At 45.6% G+C, this 25,919-nt stretch overlaps 1 protein-coding gene across 2 annotated transcripts in view; it reads right to left on the reverse strand.

Moving 5' to 3' along the window:
• Window positions 1-297: 297 nt before the first annotated feature.
• Window positions 298-25,919, reverse strand: part of ETV6 (ETS variant transcription factor 6) — a 287,175-nt gene continuing 261,553 nt past the window's right edge. For both annotated transcript variants that reach the window (XM_069585674.1, XM_069585673.1), the window contains exons 5-8: window positions 21,431-21,976; window positions 7,502-7,644; window positions 5,548-5,648; window positions 298-1,903 (exon numbers count right to left, since the gene is read on the reverse strand). In XM_069585674.1, the coding sequence (XP_069441775.1) occupies window positions 1,798-1,903; window positions 5,548-5,648; window positions 7,502-7,644; window positions 21,431-21,976 (896 nt within the window). In that variant the 3' untranslated portion in view covers window positions 298-1,797. The remainder of the gene's footprint in view (window positions 1,904-5,547; window positions 5,649-7,501; window positions 7,645-21,430; window positions 21,977-25,919) is intronic.

Below are 25,919 nucleotides of genomic sequence, written 5' to 3' on the forward strand. Positions count from 1 at the left end.
TCCCTGCAGGCTGGTGTCCTTGTCGGTAGGGCTGGGGGGTGGGGGAGGGGATGGGAGAATTCCTCCTGCCTGTGTGCCCACAACCCCGGCCTGCCTGACTCCATCAGAAATGGCTTGAGGACATGCCTGGAGGTCTGCTGGCTTCATCTGCAAGTGCTGCTGAGAGTGCAGACACGTACCCTGGGGGGCCACGAGATGCTCGCCCAATGGAGTAGAAGAAGCAGAGAGAAACCAGGAGGGGGTGCTTTGTAAGGCAGGTCTAATCTTTCCCAGTAAAAAAAGACCGTGCTCCTAATATTGGATTCCGAGCCTGTATTGGAAGAGTTGATTTAAGTGGCTAGAAAAGGAAAAAAAAAATCTAACAAGAGCTTTCTAAAAATATCTGTTATCATCAAAAGTACTAAGAGGTGGCACCTTCCTCATAAGATGTGACTGATCTTACTTTGAGGTGAAAAAGAGCCACGCACGAGTCCATTTTGAAACACAGCAAGGGAAGAAGGAAAAAGGGAAAAAGTGTGGAATCTGAGGAATTTCCCGTCTGCCCAGGCTTGGCAAACACCGCTGACAACTGAGACGACACACTCCTGGATCCTCCCTCTCAAATGCCCTGTGTCCCGCAGGGACCAGGAAACTTAAAAAAAAAAATGCTAGGAATTGAGGGCAGAAAAAAATTAAGTGAGGATATGAAACTGACTGCAAGATGGCCTTTGGGATAGAGCAGAGAAGACCCTCTGTAACCTGCTCTGGGATAATCCACACCACCACCAAAGACTTGTCATCTAGTTTCTGGACTATAAGGCTTGTGCTGTCTTTTTCTTTTTTTGCTCTGCAGCACTTGCAAACTAATCTCATGAAGCTGGGGCTTCCAGATAATCTGGACAGCCTTATGCTCCGGGGAACCACCAAGCCTCACGGTCCTCACAGCCCACTGGGACTGCTGGACTCACATGTATCTTTCCAGAGGACTGCAGCATCTCTGGGGCCTCTCCGGCAGGGAGCCAGATGCTGGGATGCTGGATTGATTTTTGTGGTGCCAGCTGCAAAGCACCCAGACCACATATTCCAATGTACAGGTGCTGAAAATTCCCAAGACTCTCCAAGAGGCTGAACTCTGCTGAAAGGGCATCTGAAGTTCAACAGCCAGTGAGGAGGGAGGACAGAGCAGGGACCAGGAAGGAAAGGGAGCCAGAGAGAGAAGAAGAGCGCTCTCCTTTTTCACTTTATCTTTTGTAAGAGCATCTTTTTTTTTTTTTTTCCTGTTTTCCAGCCAAGACCCAACAGCAATGGGAACAAACCTGATCCACATGGCAGGGTCAAGAGGAACCTGAACCCTTTTGCAAATATTCTCTCTCCTGACCAGCTGGGCTTCTGCACTTTGTGAGATTTGCAAAAAATATATATATATATAATAGATATGCATTTCCATAGGAAAACAGCCTCGGATGTCTTCCCCTATATGAATGATGAAAAGTCAAACTGCATGGTCTTTTTTAAAAAAAGAACAAAAACACCATGAAACTAACAATAGGTGGAGGGGGAGGGGAGGAATCACAGACAAGAGATTCCGATCGAGAAGGAACCACGAACGCGAGTCCCAGGCTGGTGCCCTCGGCCAGAATTCCAGCGCCGCCTTTGCTGAGTGGTTTGTCTAAGGTGCTCCGCGGGGTCCCTCGCGCTGGGCGAGAGGAGTGTTACTGCCACATCCATGTCTCTTCTTTTCTGCTTCATCTTGCCCCATCCATCCTGGGGAGGAGGGTGCCCTTGGCTGCTGGCCCACTAAGCTGGGAACCACTTCCTTCAACACTCGTCTTCTTGGTATATTTGTTCATCCAGCTCCTGGGACTCAAGGTGCTCCAGACGGTCTGTTCGGCCACTCATGATTTCATCTGGGGTCTTCATAAACCTTTGGAAGAGGAAACGGTGGCATGAAGAGGTTACAGTTCCCTAAAGCTGTCTTCACCTTGAATTCTTTAAAAAGAGGGGCCCGTTACCTTTATGTAGTTGGCGGGCTACTGAACCTGGTCATTAATGCTAACCTAGCATTTTCTTAGAAAAAGATAACCCGGGCTCTCACTACTTGAAAGCTGGCAAAGTAACTATAAAAAAGGCTGGGAGGATGGTGAAGAAGATGGAGCAGGCAATGCATTCCTGCACAACCATCCGAGAGGACCCTGGGAGATATATACCCATCTCCATCCCAGACTATAAGTCCAAGTGATGGTATTCAAAACTTGAATCTAACTTGAAGGATACAATTAAACACTGGATGGAAAGCTTGGGTAACAGGGCCAGACAGTGGAGCTTTTGGAAATTAGAAAGGCCAAGAGAAAGACATTTTTTCGCATTATCACTGATGCACCCTAAATGCTAGCCATTCACTCCCTTAATTCTGTCTTCCTTGGCAGCTGGGTGCCTGCAGCAAGCCTCATCTTCTCGGTCGCTGGGTTCATTTGGAATTAACATCAGTGGCACATTCTGACCAAGACCATGGTTCAGGAAGGGAGCCTGGGTGCAAACGTTCCATCCTTACGGTAGGAAGGCCCTTTCCACAGCCTACACACCATTCCCTTCCCCTATACTCTGCCCGGTACCATATGACCTGTCTTAGAACAGGCATTTTCTGTCCTCACTCCACATTCAAAAGGCTCATCAAGGATTCACTCTTTGGCCTGCTCCTTGGGCCTCTCTGTCATCTCAACCCAGGAAACTCCTGTGTTCCACTGTTTACAAGCGTGAACTCTGTTCCAGTCCGGCCAGTCTTTTTTTCTGATGCAAGTCACAGCTCATGCTGACTTCCCAACCTTTAGCTTTGCCTTTGTTTGGAACCCTCTTGACTCCTTCCCCTATCTGAGACTGACTCATTCTCTGAGCTCGGTCTCTCCATCAAAGAGCTGAAAATCTCCAAGTGTCCCTACAACTGAACACTTTACTCAATTACATACCCGGTTCCATACTGAGAAGCCTTTGTTTTGGGGCGAGTCTGGTTTTCGACATTCATTTCCTCAAAAATGACTAATCCCTTGTCACAAATAGCGCTCTACTTTCCTTCTGTCTTATTGAAATCACTACTGGAAGCCTGTGAGCCTTCCACCTCTGACTACTTTTCTGCTCATTATTGCTCATCTTTTCAAGCAGGGTGATCTGTGGCATATGCAGCCTGTCTTCCACTTTTATCCTGTAGCTAAAACTTCTCCCTCGACATCTGAAGTCACTAATCACCCCCTCCAGGCTGAGTCCTCAGATGTGCTGTGTCTGACCCTATCTTTGGATGGCTCTTCCCTATTAAGTTTCTGATACTTCCCACAAGGCTTGTCCAGAAACATCATCGAAAGCCTCCTGAGGTTATATAAAACTGCTGTAAGATGTAACCCTCTACCTTCTAGGAGCTTATGACCTACTTGTGGGGAGGAGTTCACATGTACAGCTATTAAAAATGTAAATCACGGTGTGGCATAGGGCCAAGGGAACTCAAGAGATGATGGAAGAAGATATTTGGGGGTGTTTGAGCCACTGAAGGTGGCCTCATAAAGAGAAGTAGACTTGAGGTAGGCTTGGTGGTTTATATGTTTCAAATGTTAGTGATTTCCATTTCCAACATAGGGAACCATATTAGGGCTGGAGGGCAGCTGGCAATGTGTATTAAGAATCTAGGTGCCAGGGGAATGGACCAGAGGGAGAGATTGCTGAACCTAGGTGTCAGTTGTGCAGAACAGACATCAGCCTCCACTGCCTGGGAAGCAATAATAATATGTCTGCCTTGCTTTCATCTTCCAGGTCTCATGGGAGTACTTGCCGTTGGTAGATTCTAACCTGGAAGCTGGTGATAAGAAATCTCAGGAAATGAGGTTCCCAGTCTTCTAGCCCCTGCAACACAGACTGGAGTAGGAATGGAGCCAGTGGACAGTCCAGCACAGGGGTGACTGGGATGTAGGAAGGCTCAAAGATAACTCTGATGTAAAGGTTGGTTGCTTAAACAATGGTGATGCCACTGCTGATGTAACGGGAATTCTGAGGGTAGGGGGATGTCCAGTATGGGAAGAAGGCTGGTCTTGAACATTTCATGTCTGAGATACTAATGTGACATTTAAGTGGATCTTTCTTACAAGAAGCTCTTGAACATTAATCACTTACTGATCAGAGACTTACTCATACATCTTTTGTTACCCGAATGTTATTGATTGGAGTGTTTCAGTACTTCAATTCCATAATAAATTCGAGTCTGTAAAAATCCCCTGGTCAATAATGTGTTAAGATATAGAATTCCAGGGAGATTTCACAGCTGCATGTAGAGACTTGAGAGCCCCATCACTGAGGTGATAACTAAGCTGTGTCATGGGATCCATTCATCCAGGAAACTAGTATAGTGTGGGAGGAACAGCAGCCAAGGACTGAGTTTAGGGTTGAGGATGAAGAGAAGGCATCAGCAGAGCCAGAGAACGGAGGGTTTTTTTTTGCATTTTATTCTGTTTCCAGCTCTTGAAAAGCCTTCTCTGTTTCTTTTGAAGATCACAATTGTTTTTACTGCCCCTAAGTTACCATGCCTTCCCAGCACTCACACCCAGGTTCTCTGCTCTTCTGGATAATTATCCCAGTGAGCTCGTGCATGCATACACAGTGTCATTCCGTCTCTTTCTACCCCAATGCACATCTCAAGCCCCATCTGTAACTCTCTTCTGTCCCACCTGCCAAAACCCAGAACCTAAGGTCTGGGGCCCACCTTCTCCTCAGTTTCATGTGGTCTCAACACATCAATTACCACCAGGGTCAGAGGGCTATGTCTACCTCTCCTGGTTAGTCCTTTAGATACCTTCTTCTCGCTCTTCTAACTGTATGTGATTCCCTGGGAATCACAATCTATGGTGGTAGGTTAAGTGGTTAGAACTTGTAAGCTAGGAGGAATTCTGGAAAGAGGAATGTCTAGTCCAGCAGCTTTCAGATATTTACAATGCATTGTCATAAATATATTTTACACTATAACTCATCACACATGTGCTCACACACACACCCGACTACCCCAGAAACACAATTTTCATGAATCCACACTCTTAATTCATATGACACAGTCTGATATTTTCAACTCTATCCTTTCCTATTCAGTTCTGTTCTATTTCATTAAAAAAACAAAAAATTGATTCATTAAATCTGTTTTATGACTCACTAACAGGTCATGACAAACACCAGTCCAGTGTTGGCAATCTAGAGGTCTAGGTTTGTTCAGTACCTTTCTTTGCCATTAGCTCCTCTGATTGCTCCCTTTAACTATACTGGATATAAATGCCAGATAATACTGTTTGATCACTGCATTATTTTAAAGGTGAGTCAGACTGTGTTGATTTACTTTTGGCTTTCTTCTAGGACAGACATAAACAGAAAAAAAAAATTTTTTTTTAAATTCTAACCAACCAGCAACCTTGTCTCCAGTGAGCAGCAGTGATGGCTTTGAGGATCAGACAGGCAGGTAGAGACCTCGACAGTCTCCCTCCTCCGTCTTATTTCAAGAAAACAATATCCTCCCAGAAGAAGGAAAGGAGAAAAAGGAAGTGCTACCTGAACAAAAGCCTTTGTCCCGGCTCCTTCCTGATAATGTTTAGTTTGTAGTAGTGGCGCAGGGCTCTGGACATTTTCTCATAGGTCATGTTTGTTCTGTTCTGTTTGTTCAAAGGAGGAAGAGAGAGAGAGAAAAAAAGCACAAAGACACAATGAAATGAACCTCAGAAATAGGCACTGGAGGAGTTATTCACGTCCAGCTCCACAGGGTGCTCCCGTGACCCTGCCAGGCCCACCCCGGGCTTTGTCCCACGTGTTCCTGGCCGAGGTCTCTCCTAAGGTGAGTCCAGCCAACAAAGCACATCCCGCCTCGGCCTCCCCAACTTCCTCTCCCAGGACCGCGCTCTGTTGTGCCCGAGGAATTTCCTGCAGGTCCCCCTATCTGGGGTCATCCTTCACCTTCTGACCCACAGAGAATTTCTCTTCCTTTTGCCCTTTTTAAAAAAGAAAAAACAACACACAAAACAGTGACCTTTCTCAAACTTGTGCTTCTCGTTTGTCATTTTAAGGAAGAGATTTTTTTTGTTTAAATTCCTGTTGTGGAAGCAAGAATACAGCGGTTCCGAGCCCTGGGGCAAGGGCACCCTGTGGGAGCTGTGGAGCGATTTTTCTCAGTGACTCACTGGATGGAGGGTGTCCGTGGGGCCTGGCCATATTTGGTCATGGCCTCTGGCAGGTTCTCCTTAGCGGGGCCAGAGCACGGGCTGCCTGCCGTCCGGGAAACTGCAGCTGGGGCAGAGCTTGGCAGGGGCCCCCCGGGCCCTCCCCTTTGGCTGATCTGGAGTGGGGCCTTCATGGTGTCTTGTTAGCTGTGTCCCATGTCTATCTGCCTGTGGCCAGGCCTGGATCTTGGTGACTTTTTTAAGTAGGAATACTGATTTATCTCAATTTTCTTTTTTAAACAGGGGAATTCTTTTATTTCACTGTGATAAGAACACCAAACATGAGATCTATCCTCTTAAAGTTTTAAGTGGGTAATACAGCACTTAATACACTGTATTATATATAGGTACACTGTTGTACAGCAGACTCTAGAACTTACTCATCTTGATTAACAGAAGCTTTCTGTCCACTGGTTGGTAACTCCCCATTTCTCCCCCTCTTCCCAACCCCTGGCAACACCAGTCCACTCCCGGACTCAGTGAAATTTGTCTGTTTTAGATCTAACTTCTTTTAAGTGAAATCAGACAGTATTTGTCTTTCTGTGACTGGCTTATTTCACTCAGCATCCTGTCCTCAAGGTTCATCCACATTGCCACATGCAGCCGAATCTTTTTCAAAAGCGTGATAATACTCCATTGTGTGTATATAGCTCGATTGCATTATCCATTCATCTATCTGTGATGTTGAGGTTGTTTTGCCCACCTTTTACATCTATGTACTTTAATGATTTTTTTTTTTAACTATAAAAGACTAAATCTTTTAAATTCTAGTCCCTCTTCCCAAGCTGGAAAAACTGTGGGGCAGTCAGAATTCCTGCAGGGTTTGCTTTTCAGGGAGATGTTTTACAGTCAGAGGAGAAGCATTTTCTGGGTTGAACCGGGCTTTTGTGACCACGGGAGTGCCTAACGGAGTGGAACAGAAGCGACCCCTCCTAAGGCCCCTCGTGCGTGACAAAGTGCCGCAGTGCGTCTCTGGTCCCCAGTTCTTAATGCTGGCGTGGGCAGCAGCAGAGCCAGGCCATGGTGGGGGAATGATGGTTACTCATCATGAGGCCAATCAGACCGGGAGATGCTGAGTTAACTGCAGCCTGGCACGAGGGACACATGGAAAGGGGCATCTTTAATTACTTCCTTCCCTTTGCAACTGTCTTAATTGTTTGTCCAGTGAGGGATAAACTGAATAATTACGGGCCGACTTAGGAAGCAGAAGACAGACAATTACCCTCCAACCCAGGGACAAAAACTGGATTTGGGCCCTAGTTTATGGAACAAATGTCTGATGCTCTTTTTACCTTATGGTTTCCCCACAGTCGAGCAAGTCCATTGGGATCCACTATCCGGAATATTTTGGATTCTTTGTCCTCCCATCGGATGAAGTTTTCGTACCGGCTGTCAGAAAGCAATTGATAGACGTAATCCCAAAGCAGTCTACAGTCTATAGAGGAAAAGGGCAAGAAAACACCGTTGATAAGGCTGCTTGTAAGTATGAAGAGCAAGAATCAAGAAAATAATCGAGGAACTGCTTTTGCCCTCTTTGGATTGAGTCCAACCTCCTTGTTTTGGGAATTCCTTGGCAGTCTAGTGGTTAGGACTCTGCGCTTTCCCTGCCGAGGGTCCGGGTTCAATCCCGCAAGCCAAAACAAAAACAAAACTTTTATCAAGGCACAGAGAGACCTGAGAGATGGCGACCTTTGACCCGTGGAGGCCTTCGAGATCATCCTGGCCCAGACCCTCCCTCCCTGAAACCTCAGATGAGGACACAGCAACCTGGAAAGAGGAAAGGACTGGTCATGACCCATGATTTGAACTGGAGTAGAGCCCACAGGAGGGAAAGAACAAGCTCTAACAGGAAATGAATCGGTTCTGAAAAGGGGCTGAAGACTGGCAGGTAAAAGGGCAGAGAGTGCCCTCGTGTTCCAGAGAGGGTGGTGTGGTGTCAGGGTGGGGTGGAAGGTCCTTTGGTGGGGGGACAGTGAACAGATGGAGATGTGATAACTGAGGTTGGCTGTGGGAAAGGAAGACCCATGTGGTTTAAGAAAACAGTCACCTTAGAGCTACTTTGGAAGTTAATCGTTTTATTATAATGGAATCAGGGTAGAAAGGAACCCAGGGCAAAAAAAAAAAAAAAAAAAATCCGTTTCTCCATGTGCAGAACGATGTTGGATCACTTGGTCAGGCAACGCATCTTCTTTAGCATAGGCCAGGTGCTGGGCTAGGCCTTGCCTTTTGGCTACGGGCTGGCAAATTCCACAAGAAGAGGCAGATTGAGCTCCTTGACCTTGTTCTAGTGCTTACTGGATTAGTGCCAGACGGGCTGTGGCCTGCTCCCCTGGCACAGCCTTGACAGGAGGATGGAGACAGATGTGGACTTTGCGGCTCCAGCTGACGCAGGACCAGCCTTGGAATGAGAGTCAGAAACTCACGTTCCCAGGTGTGCACTGTTGTTTTGGGGAGCACTGGCCAGCATGGCTGGTCGTAAATGAGCAATTATCGGACAATGTATATATGTTCTTTACTTTACCAGTGTTATTTCTAACCCTCACTCGGTGTGCCACCTCCTTCCTAATCCTCTTGGGCCCCAGGTCACAAGCGGATCTGAACTCTGGGGCTTCTGTATGGCCAGGAGCCACTTCCTTATACCAGGTGAGGCCTGGCACACCTGGGCAGGGGGAGCGTCTAATCTTGACTTGGGCTCAGAGCCAACACATTCACCTCCCAGAGCACAAAACACACCCTCCTTGGGCACACGTTTACAGGAGAAATCGAGTCAGGTTGCACTGGGCAAGTGTTTTAAATCTCCCTGGGGTTCCTCCTTCATGAAAGGGACGTGACAACAGTGACTCTTTCTGGGACTGCTGTATGAGTGATGCTGCGAGTGAAGAAGACAGTAAGGAGTGTCACGATGATGCTGAGCGCTGGGTGCTGCTTGCAGGCACGGGGCCATGCGTGCCTCCAGCCACTTGCTTCTGACCCTCAGGACACCCGGTGCTGTTGCTATTCCTACTTCATGGCTGAGGAAGCTGGGGCTTAGAGGGTTTGGTCATCGGCTCAAAGGCATAGCTTATGACAGAGGTCAGAGCTGTCCCACACATCCTGCTGAGAACTCTTTTCTCAGAGAAGCTGGTTCACAGGTGTCTATTAGTCAAGCTTTAGGACTTTTCCAACCAAGATGAGCGTGTCCTTTGCAAAACCCAGCTTTCCCTCCGAACAGCAGAAGGAACTGGCACACAGTGCAGCATTTTCCAGGAGGGAAAAGTATGAAAGTGTCAGTTGCTCAGTTGTGTCTGACTCTGTGACCCCCATGGACTGTAGCCTGCCAGGCTCCTCTGTCCATGGGAGTTCTCCAGGCAAGAATCCTGGAGGGGTTGTCATTCCCTTCTCCAGGAGATCTTCCCCACCCATGGATTGAATTGGGCCTCCTGAATTGCAGGCAGATTTTACCATCTGAGCCACTAGGTAAGTATCTTTTAGGCAGCAACTGTGAAACTTAAATTGGACATCCATTAAAATGACAAGATTTTTTTTAAAATCTACTTTTTCTTCAGTTATTTATGCTTTAAATGTCATGTCATATCTAGGAAATAGTTGCCTAATCCATGGACAGAAATACTGCTGCCTATGTTTTCTTCTAAGAGTTTTACATCTTCAGTTATCTTTTTTTTATTTATTTGGGTGCACTTAGATGCGGAACTTCCCTGACCAGGGATCCAACATGAGCCCCCTGAGTGGAAGCATGGAGTCTTAACCACTGGACCTCCAGGAAGTCTGACCATACATCTTTAGTATCCCTTACTGTATCCTTTTTTTCCCCGATTGATCTCTGTCTAAAATGTAATGTGGAGACTTCTCTGGCAGTCCAGTGGTTAAGACCCAGGTTCCTTCCTTGATCAGGGAAGCTAAGATCCCACACGGCTTACAGCCAGAAACTCAAAACATAATACAGGAGCAATACCGTGTAACAAATCCAATAAAGATTTAAAAAATGGTGCACATTAAAAACAAAAATTGACATGTGGTTTCTTGTGTTTCACCAAAGAACCCGTGGTGTCCTTCTTAATTTCTGGCGTTTGAACCCTACGCTTACGAAAGCTGGCCAGCGATCTGTTACCAACCCTGCCTGACGCTGTGCTCGCTGTGCTCGTGGTTGCCAGAGGGGGAGCAGAGAGACAGCAAGGGGACCAGTCCCAGCAAGAGGAAGTACCTTGGGAGGTGAGTGCCACATGATCCCAGATTGAGAATAACTGAGCTCATTTTTAAGGCACTTGTAAGAGGGTGACTTCAGGCAAAGTGATGAAGCAGGCAGTGTCATTTTCCCTCTCTGCCACCTCCTCGTCTTATATCATTTTTATTATAGGTGAAAGAATAGAGAACTGAAGTGAAAGAGTGAAGTCGCTCAGTTGTGTCTGACTCTTTGCGACCCTATGGACTGCAGCCCACCAGGCTCCTCCATCCATGGGATTCTCCAGGCAAGAGTACTGGAGTGGGTTGCCATTTCCTTCTCCAATAGAGAACTGAATTGCAGTTTAATTGTCCAGTTTGTGTCTTACTGTCAAACAGCAGATGGGTTTTAATTTCCGACAATCTCTTCCAAGTAGAAGCCATCTGACAGAATCAAATATTACCATAAAAAAATGCCCTTCCTCTAACAGGAACAAAGGTGGTTTGTGAAGAGCTTCTTGTCCATGTTTCTTGACAGGGTTACAATCTTTTTTACCACCTAGAGGCTTGATGACACCTTTTGGATGCTTGTGGATGGGGAATAAGATTTTCTATAGTGAATCATTTAAATACAGTTTAATAATTAAAAAACTGATTTGGTCATCTTTAGCAGTTTGATAGAAAGAACTTTTTTTGCCCACATGAAGGTAAGTGATATATGGGCAGTCCTCTCAACCTCGAGAACTTCCTGGAGCTAAAATGTAAGATGAGTGTTGTCTTGACACCATCTGCTCAAGGATTTTCACTTTCATTGTTTCTGTTGCTTCTCTTTTACTGCCTTGTACATTCTATTTCTCATAAAATGGTGACGTGAGAACCAGACCATTTCTCATAGTAAGGGCTTAACCAGTTCTCGGTACCTACCACGCTGGGTTCTTCAGAGGCATCAAACTGAGAACTTTACACCGTAGATCATTTACTGAAAAAGGTCTAGAACATGATCTGTGTTTGGTTGGTACCTGGAAGGAAGGGTTTCCCAGAGAACGGACTTTACCTCTTGAGTTGTAAGACCATTTGTAGCCTGCAAACTTTTCTCTTTCATAAATGTGAAAAGAGCCCCAAACAAGCTGCAATTGATCATTTTAAATGACATTTAATCCAGCAAAGTCAACTTTAGCCGAGTAATAAAAATATGTTGATATTTAAGACACTGAGTTACTTGGTCACTAATGGAGGTAGCAACAGGAATTTTGTAGCACAAAGCAGTTGTTGAAGCTCACAGTATAAGTGGATTTTATTAACACTATTGATTCTTTTGTTGCTTTAGTTAAAAATTATGCCAGATGATAAAAATAACTACCTGACAGTTTTTTTCTTTAAAACAAAACAAAACAAAACAATTGAAATTCAAAGCCCAATGAGTTATTTTTAAGACTTTAGTTAAATAAAAAGGCAGATTCTTTTTAGTTCCCTGGGTCCTCTGAAGGCTGTTGCCATGGCCCACCAGCTGTTTTTCAGTTTTGTTAAAATTCATCCATGTCTGCACAGATACAATGTTCTTTGGTCATTAATAAAAACGCTTACTACTATATAATAAAAAGCATCAGGCTTTGAAAACAAAGGTTCATCACATTACAAAACACTTGACTAGGCATGTGAAAAATAATCTTATATCACAAAGCGTTCATTACTTTAAGAGACACTCACCCAAAACTAAAACCCCCACGTGACTTGAGAAGGAAGGCCCTGTAAACAAATGTGCATGATTTTGATTCTCTCTTCCACGGGAGGAAGCTTATAAAAGGGTTTAGTGGAGTGAAGTGTTATTTTCCAATTGCAGAAAGAGAGTTCTCTTTCCTGCTGGGTGAGGTACCCTGGGTATCCACAGTTAAAAGGCACTGTCAAAAAGAAAAGGAAAAAAAGAAAAACCCTTTCTGTGGTTAGGGAGAAATATTTTCCCTCCCACGCCTGTCTCTTACCAGAGACTCATTGTACAAGCTTATTGAGCAGACATTGTAAAAAGACGGGCAGGTCACACATAACCAACATGGTTTCCAAAAAAAAAAAAAAACGCAAAAACCATGCTAGACAAAACTGATGTTTAAAAAATCTGAGTGGGCAAGTCAAGCTATTGACCAGGGAATGTTTAATGATGGTGGTTAATTTAAATTTCAGGAAAGCGTCTAAGAAAGCAATTTTAGGTTGTCTTAACTGCCCAAATGGAATTTTAAATGAAGGTCTGTGAACTAGAGTTCTGTGGGTATAATCACCAACAAGGAGGGGCCTAGCGCCCCTGTCTCACTGCTTTCAAACCCTCATGAAAAGCTAACCAATTTATTTCGGGTTGAGCAACACGTAGGTAACACGCAACACACAAAAGTTGCTTCTCTGCTTTACAGCAATGGTTCTAAACTAGGGGCAAGCTTGCCTGCTGTGCGGGGTGGGGGAGGCGTTTGACAATGTCTGGGGACAATTTTGGTCATTTTATCTGGGGTGGAGGATGCTGTGACAGAGGCCTGGGATGCTGCTAAAGATCTTATACAATATATAGCAAGTCCCCTATATACAAATGAGTTCCATTCCAAGAGTGCATTTGTTTAAGTCCAACTTGTTCACAAGTCCAACACAGTCTAGGTACCCAATTAACACAATCGGCTGTATAGTACTGTACTGTAATAGGTTTATAATACTTTTCACACAAATAGTACATAAAAAATATGATCATTTTTAATATTACAGTATAGTACCTTGAAGGCTTCCCTGGTGGTGCAACGGTAAAGAATCTGCCTGCCATTGCAGGAGACGCGGGTTCGATCCCTGGGTCAGGAAGATCCCCTGGAGAGGGAAATGGCAACCCACTCCAGTATTCTTGCCTGAGAAATTCCAGGGACAGGAGAGCCTGGTGGGCTATATAGTCCATGGGGTCGCAGGAGAGTCAGACATGACTGAGTACTAACACACGGTATCTTGAGAAGTACAGTAGTACCAGCTACATCACCGCTGCTTTTATTCTTGCTTCTGGACAGTCCAGGCTTGAATAAAGATATAGAGGGCTACTGTACTCTGTACAGTGCTGTAAAGCAAAGTACACAAGAGCACAACCACTTTAGAGAATACACACCAGACATGTGAACTAACTTAAGTGATTAGACATGGGATCCCACGTTTGCATCTTTGAAAGCTTGCAACTTGGAAGGTTCGTATGTAGGGGACTTACTGTAATGCACAAAAGAATGCCATCCCCCTGCCAACAAAGGATTATTTAACCGAAATATCGAGAGTGCCCAGCTTGAGAAACCTTGCTTACAGAAGCATGGGTTTTACACCATTGCAGGGGGGTGGCTGTCTGCAGCTATTTTTTTTTTTTTTCTACCTTGATTCTAGATGGGCCATTACCTAGAAGCAGAAAGCTGATAAATCCAGTGCAGCCAACCCTGTGCTGATACGCAGGGATGTGTTTACAGCAGGCAACTGCTTGTGCTCTGCTGTGGCGTAGGGAAACAGAAGCCATATGTGCACAGCAGCCAGCCGGGAGGGGGAGAAGCCGAGGCAGAGAACACAAATCTCTGCTTCCTGGCTTCACCGGAGCAGAGGGACCGCAGCTGCAAATGCCGCTAAACCTTCTCACCTTTGCTGGCAGGTGGTGTGGAGTGAGGCTGGGAAAGGCAGGAATCTGCAATCACGCCTTATAGCTGAGATCAAGCCTCCAGACAGATCCCAGTAAGACCTGCCCCTCTCCCTCAAATGCGGTGGCAGCGGGGAATTTGCATCCAGGCACCACTGGGACTAGGGATGCTGTTCCAGAAACGCACGCCTTTAAAACAAACTGGAACCTCTAGTCTCCTCAAGCCCCTTCTCTTATTTCCTACCCCATTACTGTGCTGGTACTGTGTTACCTTTTTAAAAAGGCCATCCTGAAACTTCCTTCTCTTTTAGGGCTTTCTTAGAGGTCCCAATGAAAAGAAAGCACAGTGACTCAGCTAGAGTGTGTAAAGCCAGGACACTTGGGAGACTCGAGGTGGAGTCTGCCGAAGTCTCCAAGGGTCTCCTCAAAATACAGTGGGCAAAGCCTCGGGGGAGGTGGGCAGGAGGGAAGAAGTCAGTCTCCAAGGAACCTAGGGTTCTTTGAAGGTCTGCACATCAGAGGCCAGTATCACTTGGAACAAACATTCAGACACAAGGCTTTGTTTGGGTCAAGGCCCCCACACCCACGCCGGTGGGCAGTGGTGCTGGCCGTACCCACTGTCCTCCCCTGTTCAACCCTTGAGCAGAGCAGGGACACTAACTTGTAGAAATTAACCTGTTTGTGCTAATATTTGCATAGTATTTCTTTAGTGCTCAAGTGCCCAGAAATGGGAATTAGTATCTGCATTATTATCGATAAGGCAACTGGGCTTTAGCAATCTTAAGTACCTCAGCCTGGGAGTCAAAGGCTACATTCTAATTGTGTTGATTCCAGATGCTATATGCTCTTCCCCAGGAATCATCCGAGCAGCCGTGGATGAAGGCCCTGGGCCGGGAGCCAGAGAGGGCTCTGGGTCAGCAGAGGGTTACCTGCCTGAGATAGCGCGGGAGGACATGGCTAAATCCCCGAGGCCCCTTGGCTTACTAAGATGATATCCCACGACCCTGTCCTTTTTTCCAAACACAATATCTACAAATGTGTGTGTGCATATTGCCACACCTTACCACAAAGGCTGCCCTCATCACTTGATACAATCCATCAAGACTGGCCTTTTAGGAGGTCTTTCTCTCTTCAGGGCTGCTCCTGAAGCAATACAAGTCCATGTACGTCCTGAGGATGAGCCCCCAGGTGCTGTCCCTGGAGTCTTGGGCTTATCTGATGTCTGATTAGATGATTAGAGGCTCCAGGGTTGAAAGTCTGTGCTTACAGAGCTCATCCAGCCAATAAAACCAGATTAAAAGAGGACGGTGCTCTGTGACAAGTAAGCAATATGGGAGACTCGATGTCTCCTTGATGAGAAACCTTTTGTTTCTGTTAAAAATACAACCTTGAGAGAGAATACATATATTCTCAGATCCTTTGAGGATCTCAGATTGCCAGGCCAGCATTATCAGAGGGTTGGAAGTGAAGTGCACAGGACCTGGGGGTGGTGTGGGGAGAATTGTTTTATCTGTAGTAGAATCAACTCACCAGTGAGATCCTCAAACCATGAAGAAGCTCACGTTTGCAGAGAAAAGCGAGAGATGTCATCACCGACTCAATGAACATGTATCTGAGCAAACTCAGGGAGATGGTGAACAATAGGGAAGTCTGGTGTGGTGCAGTCCCTGGGGTTGCAAAGAGTCAGACACAACTGAACAACAATAGCAAAAGTTGTGAGGTAAGCATAGGACAAGATGTTCTCTATTTGGATGGTCCATGGACTTTGAACAACCAACTCTGTACAGGCTTCTATAGCCCCCACTTTTGTGGAGCAGATGAGTAACTTCGAATGGATTATCAACCACATTGCCAATGAATCTTGCTTCCTTAGCCGACTTTTTGGATTAAGGCCAAGGAAGGGATAAGCAATCTGGTAACTCAGGTTTTAGTGGAACTGTAGAAATTTAAGAAAGCCAAAATGACTTCGTTTTTTTCTTTTAAAACTGAGGTGTCTATGGTTAAAACCAAAGCGGGGAGCTTAGCTTGTCTGATGGCATTAAGTAAGAAGCACACTGCCTTCTGCCAGCGAGGACACCACATTTGGCATTTAGAGAAGCTTCACCCTATCACCGAGCAAAATGCCTGGCACAGAGAGAGACATGAGAATTTTAGAATGAGTGAATGATCTGAACTACACAGTTCAAGTAGGCAGCCCGACACTTTGTTCTTCAGCTGTATTTTATGTTAATAATGTTATTGTAAGTACTCTGGGCGGCTCAGCAATCAGCCTGCCATCAGGACTTATCTCCCTCCTTACATCGCTTGCCATTGTTCCCTCCACATGTCTTAGGCATGCCTCATTCTTTGAAGTGTAATTCCTGGAGAGCAACGATGGCATTTTCTACCCCGTGAATCCTCCATACCTATGATTTCAAAGCAGACTGTGCCCCAGAACTGGGAGCGGCAGACTCTTCCTGTAAAAGGCCCATCAGTAAATAGAATATTTCAGGCTTTGTGGGCTGTCCTGTGTCAGCTGTACCTCCTCAACCCTGCCAAAGCAGCCACAGACAATACTAAGTGAATGGGTTTGGCCGTGTGCCAATAAAACTTGACTTACAAAGACAGGCGGTGGCTGACGTGGCCCATAGGCCAGCGTTTCCAGTCCCTGGGCCTAAGGAAACAAATGCCCTGGAAAGAACACTGGATGAAGCTCGAGGCTGAATGCTTGACGTGCCCGAAGCTCAGTATCTCCATCTGTAAAAGATGCTTCTAGCTTTGAAGTCAATGAGTTGTAAGAATGATTTCCAATATTATACTGAAAACACAGCATCACCCTTGCTACCCTTCTTCAATTTATGGTGCTCACTGCCAGTACCAGTCTTTGGCTATGAAACACATCAGTGAGACGCAGGCCAGTAAAACTTTGGTGGGCTAAGAAAATGCTAGAAGGTGACATATGCTTTCACCTCCCCCAAGTAATCCTTTCCTGAAGATAACAGAAAATAGTGCAGAAAGAAGCAACTTGCTCAGCATCGCACATACCACTGGCTCTTCAGTTAAAAAAAAAAACAAAAACAAAACCCAGGAGGGAAAGCTATATGTACTTATAGCTGATTCACATTATTGTATGGCAGAAACCAAAGCAATATTGTAAAGCAATTATCCCCTAATTAAAAATAAATTAAAAAACAGAATCCAGGAATCTTCTCATTCCGTCCCACAAATGCCAGCCATTTCAACTTATTAAACTCAGTAACAGTCCTTATTCTTTGAAAAATAAACACCACCTTTCAAAATAAGCTACACGTTCTATTTCAATTGATCTAATCTGTGGTTTGTATTTAAACTGTCAACTACCTCCTAGATGAATATTTACTGAATCTTTTACTGAATCTTTTAGTTTTTCTACCAGGTAAATACCTAAGTAAACTACCACAACTTGCATGCAATCTCTAAAGTGTATGATGCGTCCCAATTTCGGAGAGATCAAAACATGAGAAAAACTGAATTGAAAAATCCATTTTTAACAAACCTAGATTCTGGAGTTTACATTTCTATGTGAAACCTAGAACAAATATACTGGGGCTTATCTTGCTTTGGAGTTTTCTCTATCTAGAATGACCTCTTTTTCCTCTAATCTCTACTTGTTCATATTCTAAGCATTCACTAAGCCTAGCCAAAAGCCAGCTCCCCATGAAGGCCTCCTGACACCCCTACTCTGATCTCTTATAGCACTTAATGGGAGTCCCTGGAAGGTACCATGAGCTTCAGTTGTAGTCAATTGTCTTCAGCTCTTTCACAACAAAGACCGTGTCTTAAAATCTCCTCGAACACCCAACCCCCATGAATGCAGATGAGTGCCATAAACACAGAAGGTGTCCAGAGGCATATGCCCAGGACTGAGTGGACAAGACCTTTTCATCCACAGTCACAAGCACTGTTCTTACCCATATCCTCCAGCTACAGTCTCTGTCAGCGTGACACAGCAGCACCTTTGGTGCCCTCTAGGCTCAGATGGCCAGTTCAAGTGCGATGCATGAAGCAGGGCACCCAAAGCTGGTGCTCTGGGACAGCCCTGAGGGATGGGGTGGGGAGGGGGTTCTTCAGGATGGAGGGGACACATGTATATCTGTGGCCAATTCATGTTGATGTACAGCAAAAACCATCACAATATTGTAATTATCTCCTAATTAAAATAAATAAATATAAAAAAAGCATAAGGAGCTAAGTTTTCTCACCTAAAAGCTGCTTTATAGAGATCTGAGGGGCTTTTATCACTGTTCAGTAATGAAAGGACTTCACACTGTACGTAAGAATCACTCAATGAATTCGACTGCCAATAAAAGAATAAATTCCACAAGGATCTGAGTTGTTCACGAAGATACCAAAATGGGGTGGAGAGACAGGGAGATCCCAAATGAAACAAAGGAGCCTGGAATTATGATGGGTTCTATTCACAGGGTCACAGGATTAAGACTAAATATTAGATCATAGATTTCCATCTTCTTTCACCCTTCAGAAACACTGCCTTTTGATTATATTAGCTAATCTTGGATTTGGTCAAATTACTGAACACAGACATATGGAAATTATGAAATCTGGGAATATACCAACAGAGTAGAACAATTTTTAAGACAGCCATATTAAAAAATTTCTAGACCTACTAAACAAGGGAAAAACAGCTCTAAGTCTAAACAATTTAACTTGACACATGGGGCTTATCACGGATTCCTAAGAAGTCTGTGGCGAAGACAGCATTACAGAGGAGGTGACAAGACAGATGGTGATCAGGAAGTGGGGGGGGGGATGGTGCCAGCGAGGGCTGTCCTGTAGCCACATCACCCAGCCACCGTGGCCTCCACTTCTCTGCGCTCAGTTTCCTCCATGGTTTCCCCTGGAAATGATCCCTTCCATATAAAATGAATTCAGCAATGACTAGCTCCTTTTGCAGAGCTGTCCTGAGGATTACAAACAAGTAGCAAGTACCCTCAGAATGTTCAGAACTGCTGTACAGACCATGCAAGAAACAAGACAAACACGGCAGATCCAGACAAGAAGGGAATGCCTGGAAAGCTCAAAACAGGTCATTTATATTACCCACAGGAATACACTGACCCCATGTTCTTCCTCCATCTATCTGCGAAACACACATGCTTTGCAGAATAAGCAAAGCTACGTTGACCCCTGTTCTTTCTTTTCACAATATTTTTTTTTTCTCCCCATCATTAAAAAAACTTTACGTAAAGGTAGATAGAACAATAACGTAAATCTCTATGCATCCAATACCCAGCCATATAGCCCTTGGGTTATAACTAACCTTATTTTACCCACAGAAGGAAATGACAACCCACTCCAGTATTCCTGCCTGGGAATTCCCATAGACAGAGGAGCCTGGTGGGCTACGGTCCATGGGATCGCAGAGTTGGACATGACTTAGCGAATGAACCACCACAACTATGCATTCCTCACTCCCAGCCCTGTGGGATGCTTTTGAATCACATTCTAAGCATAGACCATTTCACTTTTCATAGTTTTTTTTTTTTTTTCTTTTTGAAACATGTAAGTCATAGCTCTTTGATTTTCTTGATTCAACATTCCTGATGTAACTTATTTAGTGGTAAAATTGAGGTGCTATCAGAGGTGCCCTTGGGGCCAGAGAAAAATTTAGAAACAAATGACTTCAACAAAAAAGAGACAGCAAGTCAAGACAGAGGTGAAGTAGCCTTAGGACCTGTGTTATCATGATGTTGTGAGCCTTGCTTCATCCTGTGGTTCAGCTGGATCTCAGTCCTGCAGCATCAGCTCAAGGAGGAAGGAGAATGTCTCACGTTTCCCTGGACAGTGTGACCTCTCTTCTGCCTTCATGTCTCTCTTGCACTGTTCTTTAGTTGCTAAGTTGTGTCTGACTCTTTGCGACCCCCTGGACTGTAGCCCACCAGGCTCCTCTATCCATGGGATTTCCCATGCAAGAATACTGGAGTGGGTTGCCATTTTCTCCTCCAGGGGAATCTTCCTGACCTAGGGATCAAACCCATGTCTCCTGTGTCTCCAGCATTATCAGGCAGATTCTTTACCACTGAGCCACCAGGGAAGCCAGTCTTCCCGTTACTGGACCCATAACCACTTTCAACTTTGAGCTATCTTCCTTCCTCAATTCCTCCAGTCAAAATGCTTCTTACTGGGACTTTTCTGGTGGTCCAGTGGCTAAGATTCCACACTCCCAATGCAGGGGGGGCTGGGTTCCATCTCTGGTGGGGGAACTAGATCCCACATGCCACAACTAAGAGTTTGCATTCCACAGCTAAGATCCAGCGCAGTCAAATAAATAAAATATTAAAAACTTTTTTCTCTGCATTGCATCCACACCACACAATAGGTACTCAATAAATGCTTGTGCTTCGACTGAACGGGGCAGAGGGCTTATCTCCTTTTGTCTTATACCTTAGTGGTTTTCACACTTCTCTCTCCTAGTAAATTTTAAATCCCCGAGGAAGTAATTGTGTTTAATCAGCTCTGTGTCCTCTACGTCCTAATGAGTTTATCTGCACACAGTAAGTGCTCAAAAAGTGTCTCCTGACCAGAGAGAAGCTCTAGGAAAAGCCCTAACTTTGCCAAGAGGTGAGAGGATTATAAAAGCTTCTGGAGAATGACTTCATGTAAATTATGGGCTGCTGCTGCTGCTGCTAAGTAGCTTCAGTCATGTCCGACTCTGTGCGACCCCAGAGACAGCAGCCCACCAGGCTCCCCTGTCCCTGGGATTCTCCAGGCAAAAACACTGGAGTGGGTTGTCATTTCCTTCTCCACATGAGCAAAAATACAACATGGTGATTTTTTTCACTGGTTTCTCATCTCAGGGAAACAAATTTGGGCTTGTCATCATCAAAGGAAAAGAATTCGGGCGTGGCTTCCTCTGTGCAAATGACCGAACAACACCCTAATCCTACTTTTCTCTTCTGCCTCTTCCCAAGGTGAAGGCTACATGGAGTTACTGCCCAGAGGATGGAAATCCAGGCCTGAATCTGAGACAGAGGTCCTCTGTGCTGTGCCTGCTCATTAATTAGCCACTGGAAACTCCAGGACAGAGGCATTAACATGCTCATAAACCTTTGATTTTAAATGTTTTCGCTTAGCCACAATCCTAATGTGACTCTCCTTGTAAGCTGGTCGGAGGACATTTGTTTCTTCACATTGCTGAGGCTCATTAACTCCAGCAGCCCAGCGCCTCATTAACTAGCCCATTTAGGGAATTTCGCCTCCCATGGCAAAGCCTCCATCCCCTGCCTCCCAGAGCCTCTGGAGGGCAGCTAATTGGGACGGCGTGGGGGCTACCGGGAGGGCGGGGGGCTCACCCACCAGCTATCAAAGCCTCCCCCCTCCCCCTGGCCTTCCAGAGCCTCTGGAGGGCACCTAATTGGGATGGCGTGGGGGCTTCCGGGAGGGCGGGGGGCTCACCCACCTGCTATCCTCCCGATGGGCACAGCGTGCTCCTCGGGCGGTGAGACGGAGACCATGATGTGGTTCATGTAGGCCAGGTCCTCCCGATGCGAGAGGTTGATGGGCTTCCCTTCCCGGTGCAGCCCGTCCTCAGAGAGCCGCGGCTGCTTGAAATCCACGGAGTGTCGGGGGTTCAGGATCAGAGGGTGCATGATTGGGCTGGGCATCAGCTGGATGACCCGCGTGCCCTCCTGCCGGGGGCTGGAGGGCCTTGGGTGGGGCTCGGATGACGGTGGGCAGTGGTTGTTCTCCATGGGAGACACTGACAGCGGGTAGGGCTCCTGGTGGTTGTTCTCCTGGTGGAGCCTCGGTCCCTGGGCCCTCTCGGCTGGGGAGAGGCGGCGGATCATGTTGTCCAGGGGGGACCGTAGGGGCCGCTGCTCGGGGTCGGGAGAAGGCCGGTGGTTTGTTGTGATGGGCGACCTGGAACGGTGCAACAGTTCAATGGTGGGAGGGTTCTGGTGTACGTTCTCGGCCGACGGCCTCGAGGTCCTCTGGACACCGTTATCTGTGGGGCAGAGGGAAGGACGGTCAGAGACCCCGATGGATGCTCAGGGGAGGGAACCCCACAACAGTTGTAAAGGTGACAAGCATGGAGCACATGCAGGTGAGGGAAGACCCTTTCCCCCCAGATGTGGGGTCTTTTTCCCTGCTTAAAAAAAATTAAATTGCACATACTTGAAATTCTTTCCCTGCCCCTGGAGAAGCGAAGAATTTCTGCCAGTATTCCAATTATCACCTATTCGTGGCTTATAAACACAAGGAAGCCACACACTCATTCTTTATCTTTTTGTTACTTGACTCTTTGGTGTGGTTTTTCAGGGCCCTTGAGGGTCTCTCTCGAGAGGCTTTCACCGACTTACATTTTCATAACCCAATTTTCATATTCTCTGCTTCCAGGAGTTGTTGCTATTAATGATAAAGATGATGAAAATAATAAAGCAATTACTGTATATTCTATGGATTGGATTATATTGTTTAAAATTTACAACACACCCTGGTGACTCAGATGGTAAAGAATCTGCCTGCAATGTAAGAGACCTCAGGTTTGACCCCTGGGTCAGGAAGATTCCCTACAGAACGGAATGGCAACCCACTCCAGTATTCTTTCCTGGAGAATTCCATGGTCAGGGGAGCCTGGGGGCCTACAGTCCAAGGAGTCACAACGCATTGGACACAACTGAAGCCACTAATTCTTTGACACAAGTAGAAGATGCTGCCGTTACTCCTGTTTATAACAGGAGAGAAAAATGGAGGCATAAAGAAGGTAAGCAGGGACTTCCCTGGCAGTCCAGTGGTTAAGAATCTGCCTTGCAATGAAGGGGAGAAAGATTCGATCCCTGTCAGGGAACTATGATTCCACATATCACCAGGCAACTAAGCCCGCACGATCTATAGCCCATGGACCACAAGCTGAGAGTCCGAGCGCCCATGGCAAAAGATCCCACATGATGCGATGAAGATCTTGTGTGCCCCAACTAAGACTGACACAGTCAAATAAACAAATATTCTTAAATAAAAAGTTAAGCAACTTGCCCAAAGTCACCCAGATAAACTCTAGTCAGATTCTATAGCCTTATATGCCCACTAGAGCATCTACCTCTTTGCTATGTAGAAACTGGGGGCAGCAGAGGGTGGTGTGGGGTCAGGTGGGGGGAGTTGTATCAAACCCTGCTCTGAGCAGGCACAGTGGGCCTGATTTACAATGACAGTCTCGCACTTTAAAGAACATTTAGAATCATGTTGTTTCTGAATGCACAGTCCCTACAAATGGTCAGACAGGTACAGTGAAGGAGGAAGAGTGGACCCCTGACAATAAATGCCTCCATCCTATCCCACCTGAACGCTCCAGCTGGAGACGTTTGAGCAAAGACAACATCAGGAGTGTACACAGCTCAGTAGCAGAAGTAGCTCCATGGGCTGGAATGAGGGAGGGACCAGCAAACATAGAGCTTTAGGAGGCCCTGTTCTTAACAGGGTCAGAAGTGCAAAAATCTGCCTACAGACACGGAGCTTTCTCCAGAGTCCCCCACTCATCTCAGTGAGGTTTCTCTGGCCACATCTATTCCCAGAGCTGTTTCACCAAAAGCATGCGTATACCTGCAGGTCCTTGTTCTGGTCAAAGACTTGTCCATGGTTCTAAGTAAAGCAAGACAAAGTAATCTCCTTTCACCATGACGTCAGTATCTATATGAAGAACATATAAAGGGGACCTGGGAATCTGATAGGGTTAGCACACAAGAGTCGAAGGCGGTCATTTCTTAAAGTTTAACACGGGGATAACAGGAAAATGGGGACTCTGCTAGATCCCATCAATCATGAGATGGTGAACAAAAGGAATGCTGTTCGTGGTCATCTGTCTGAAAGCAAGGGGCTTACTTTATAATCACTATATAACATGCTGCTATGAATTTAAAAGTGCTTAGTCATTCGATTGGCTTCCCAGGTGGTTCAGTGGTGCTTCAGCCTGCAACGCAGGAGATGCCAGAAATGCAGGTTTGATCCCTAGGTCAGGAAGATCCCTTGGAGGAGGAAATGGCAACCCACTCCAATATTCTTCCCTGGAGAATCCCATGGGCAGAGAAGCCTGGCAGGCTACAGTCCATAAAGTCACAAAGAATTGGACATGACTAAGCATGCACACAATCATTGGAATAGCTACCGACAGAAGACTGGTTTAACACATCAGAGTCTCTCTCTAAATGGTGAAGGATACACAGCTATAAAATGGAATAAGGAGTACCTTGACACTGTGCTAAGGACCAGTCTCCAGGCGCTATGGTTAGATAAGTAACGTAAGGTGAAGTTCTATGGTATGCTCTCATTTTTCTCCTCATAAAGAGGATTCCAGTTTCAATAATGGCAGAGTGACTTGTAGCAGACTAACTTTCCTGTGTGTCTGGATAAAACGTATTTATAAAAGTTATTGAGGGACTTCCTTGGTGGTTCAGTGGTTAAGACTCTGTGCATCCAATGCAGGGGGTATAGATTCAATCCCTGGTCAGGGAACTAAGATCCCACATGCTTTGAGGTGCGGCCAAAAAAAAGTTATTGAGGGGATTTTAGTCTTGCAAGAAAGGAACTGTCCAGAGTGAGATCCAACTTTATACAGCTTTCACCCAGACAGTAAAGAATCTGCCTGCAATATGGGAGACCTGGGTTTGATCCCTGGGTTGGGAAGATCCCCTGGAGAAGGGAATAGCTACCCACTCAGCAGTATTCTGGCCTGGAGAATTCCATGGACAGAGGAGCCTGGTGGGCTACAGTCTATGGGGTTGCAAAGAATCGGACATGACTCAGTGACTTTCACTTTTTCACCCAGAGTGACCTCTCCAGTCCATGTAGTCTGGGGCAGCTAGAAAAAGAACAGAAAGTTGCTTGAGATGCCAGGGATAGAGTATGAAGCTACCAGAAGGGAGAGGGGGCGAAAACCAAAATCCTGAGAAAATTTCAATAAAGAAGGGAGCCTCAGCCACCAACGGGCACATAAAATTCTCCCAAATCCTTAACATGTGCTCCTAAACAGCAATGTGCAGGGGAAACTCCAAGGAGCTCAATGAAAGGCAACAGCTGTATGGTTTAAAGACATGAGCAGAAATCTCAGCTGCTGGTCACAGTACTAGAGGCAGAGTTCAGAGTTGGAGATCTATCAAGAAGACTCTGAAAACACCTCAGGCTATACCCCAGAACGGTCGTACCTTTGGAGTAAGGACTAGTGCTCTAGGAAAAAGGGATCTGCCTGAGGACTAAAGGTAAAACCGGAATAGATGTTCCCTAGCCAGTTATAAGATCTAGCCTCCACAAAATCAAAGTGATCAGCCAGTTATTTAACTGGTAGCAGGAAAATCAACACTCTTCAGGGGAATATAACATAATTCAGCGTCTCTATAACATGTTATTTATAATATTAAGTATCCACCAAAGATTTTCTAGACATGTAAAGAAGCATAAAAATATGACCCATATTCAAGAAGGAAGGCAAGCAATAGAAAGAGGCTCAGATAATCTAGATACTGGAAGGAGCCAATAAGAACTTTAAAATAGCTATTATACATAAGTTCAAATACTTAAAGATAATGGTGGTAATGACTGATAACAGATGAAGATCATCAGAAGAGAAAAAGGAACTCTCAAAAAAGGTTTCTGAACTGAAAAATACAGTATTTGAAATAATGGACAGACTTAGCAGATGGGAGATGGTTTAGCAAATATGAAAACAGATCAATAAAGACAAAGAAATAGATCTTCAGTGACCTGTGGGAACAGTATGAAATGGTCTAAAAGAGATGTAATTGAAGTTCAAGAAAGTGAGATTTTTTTTTTTTTAACAGAGGAGGGTTTTTACCTCCCACCAACACATTGGACAGGGAGGCCTGGTGTGCTGCGATTCATGGGGTCGCAAGGAGTCGGACACGACTGAGTGCCTGAACTGAACTGAAAACATTCTTAAA

The sequence above is a fragment of the Ovis canadensis genome, chromosome 3, assembly GCF_042477335.2.
Source record: "Ovis canadensis isolate MfBH-ARS-UI-01 breed Bighorn chromosome 3, ARS-UI_OviCan_v2, whole genome shotgun sequence".
NCBI classification, from domain to species: Eukaryota; Metazoa; Chordata; class Mammalia; order Artiodactyla; family Bovidae; genus Ovis; species Ovis canadensis.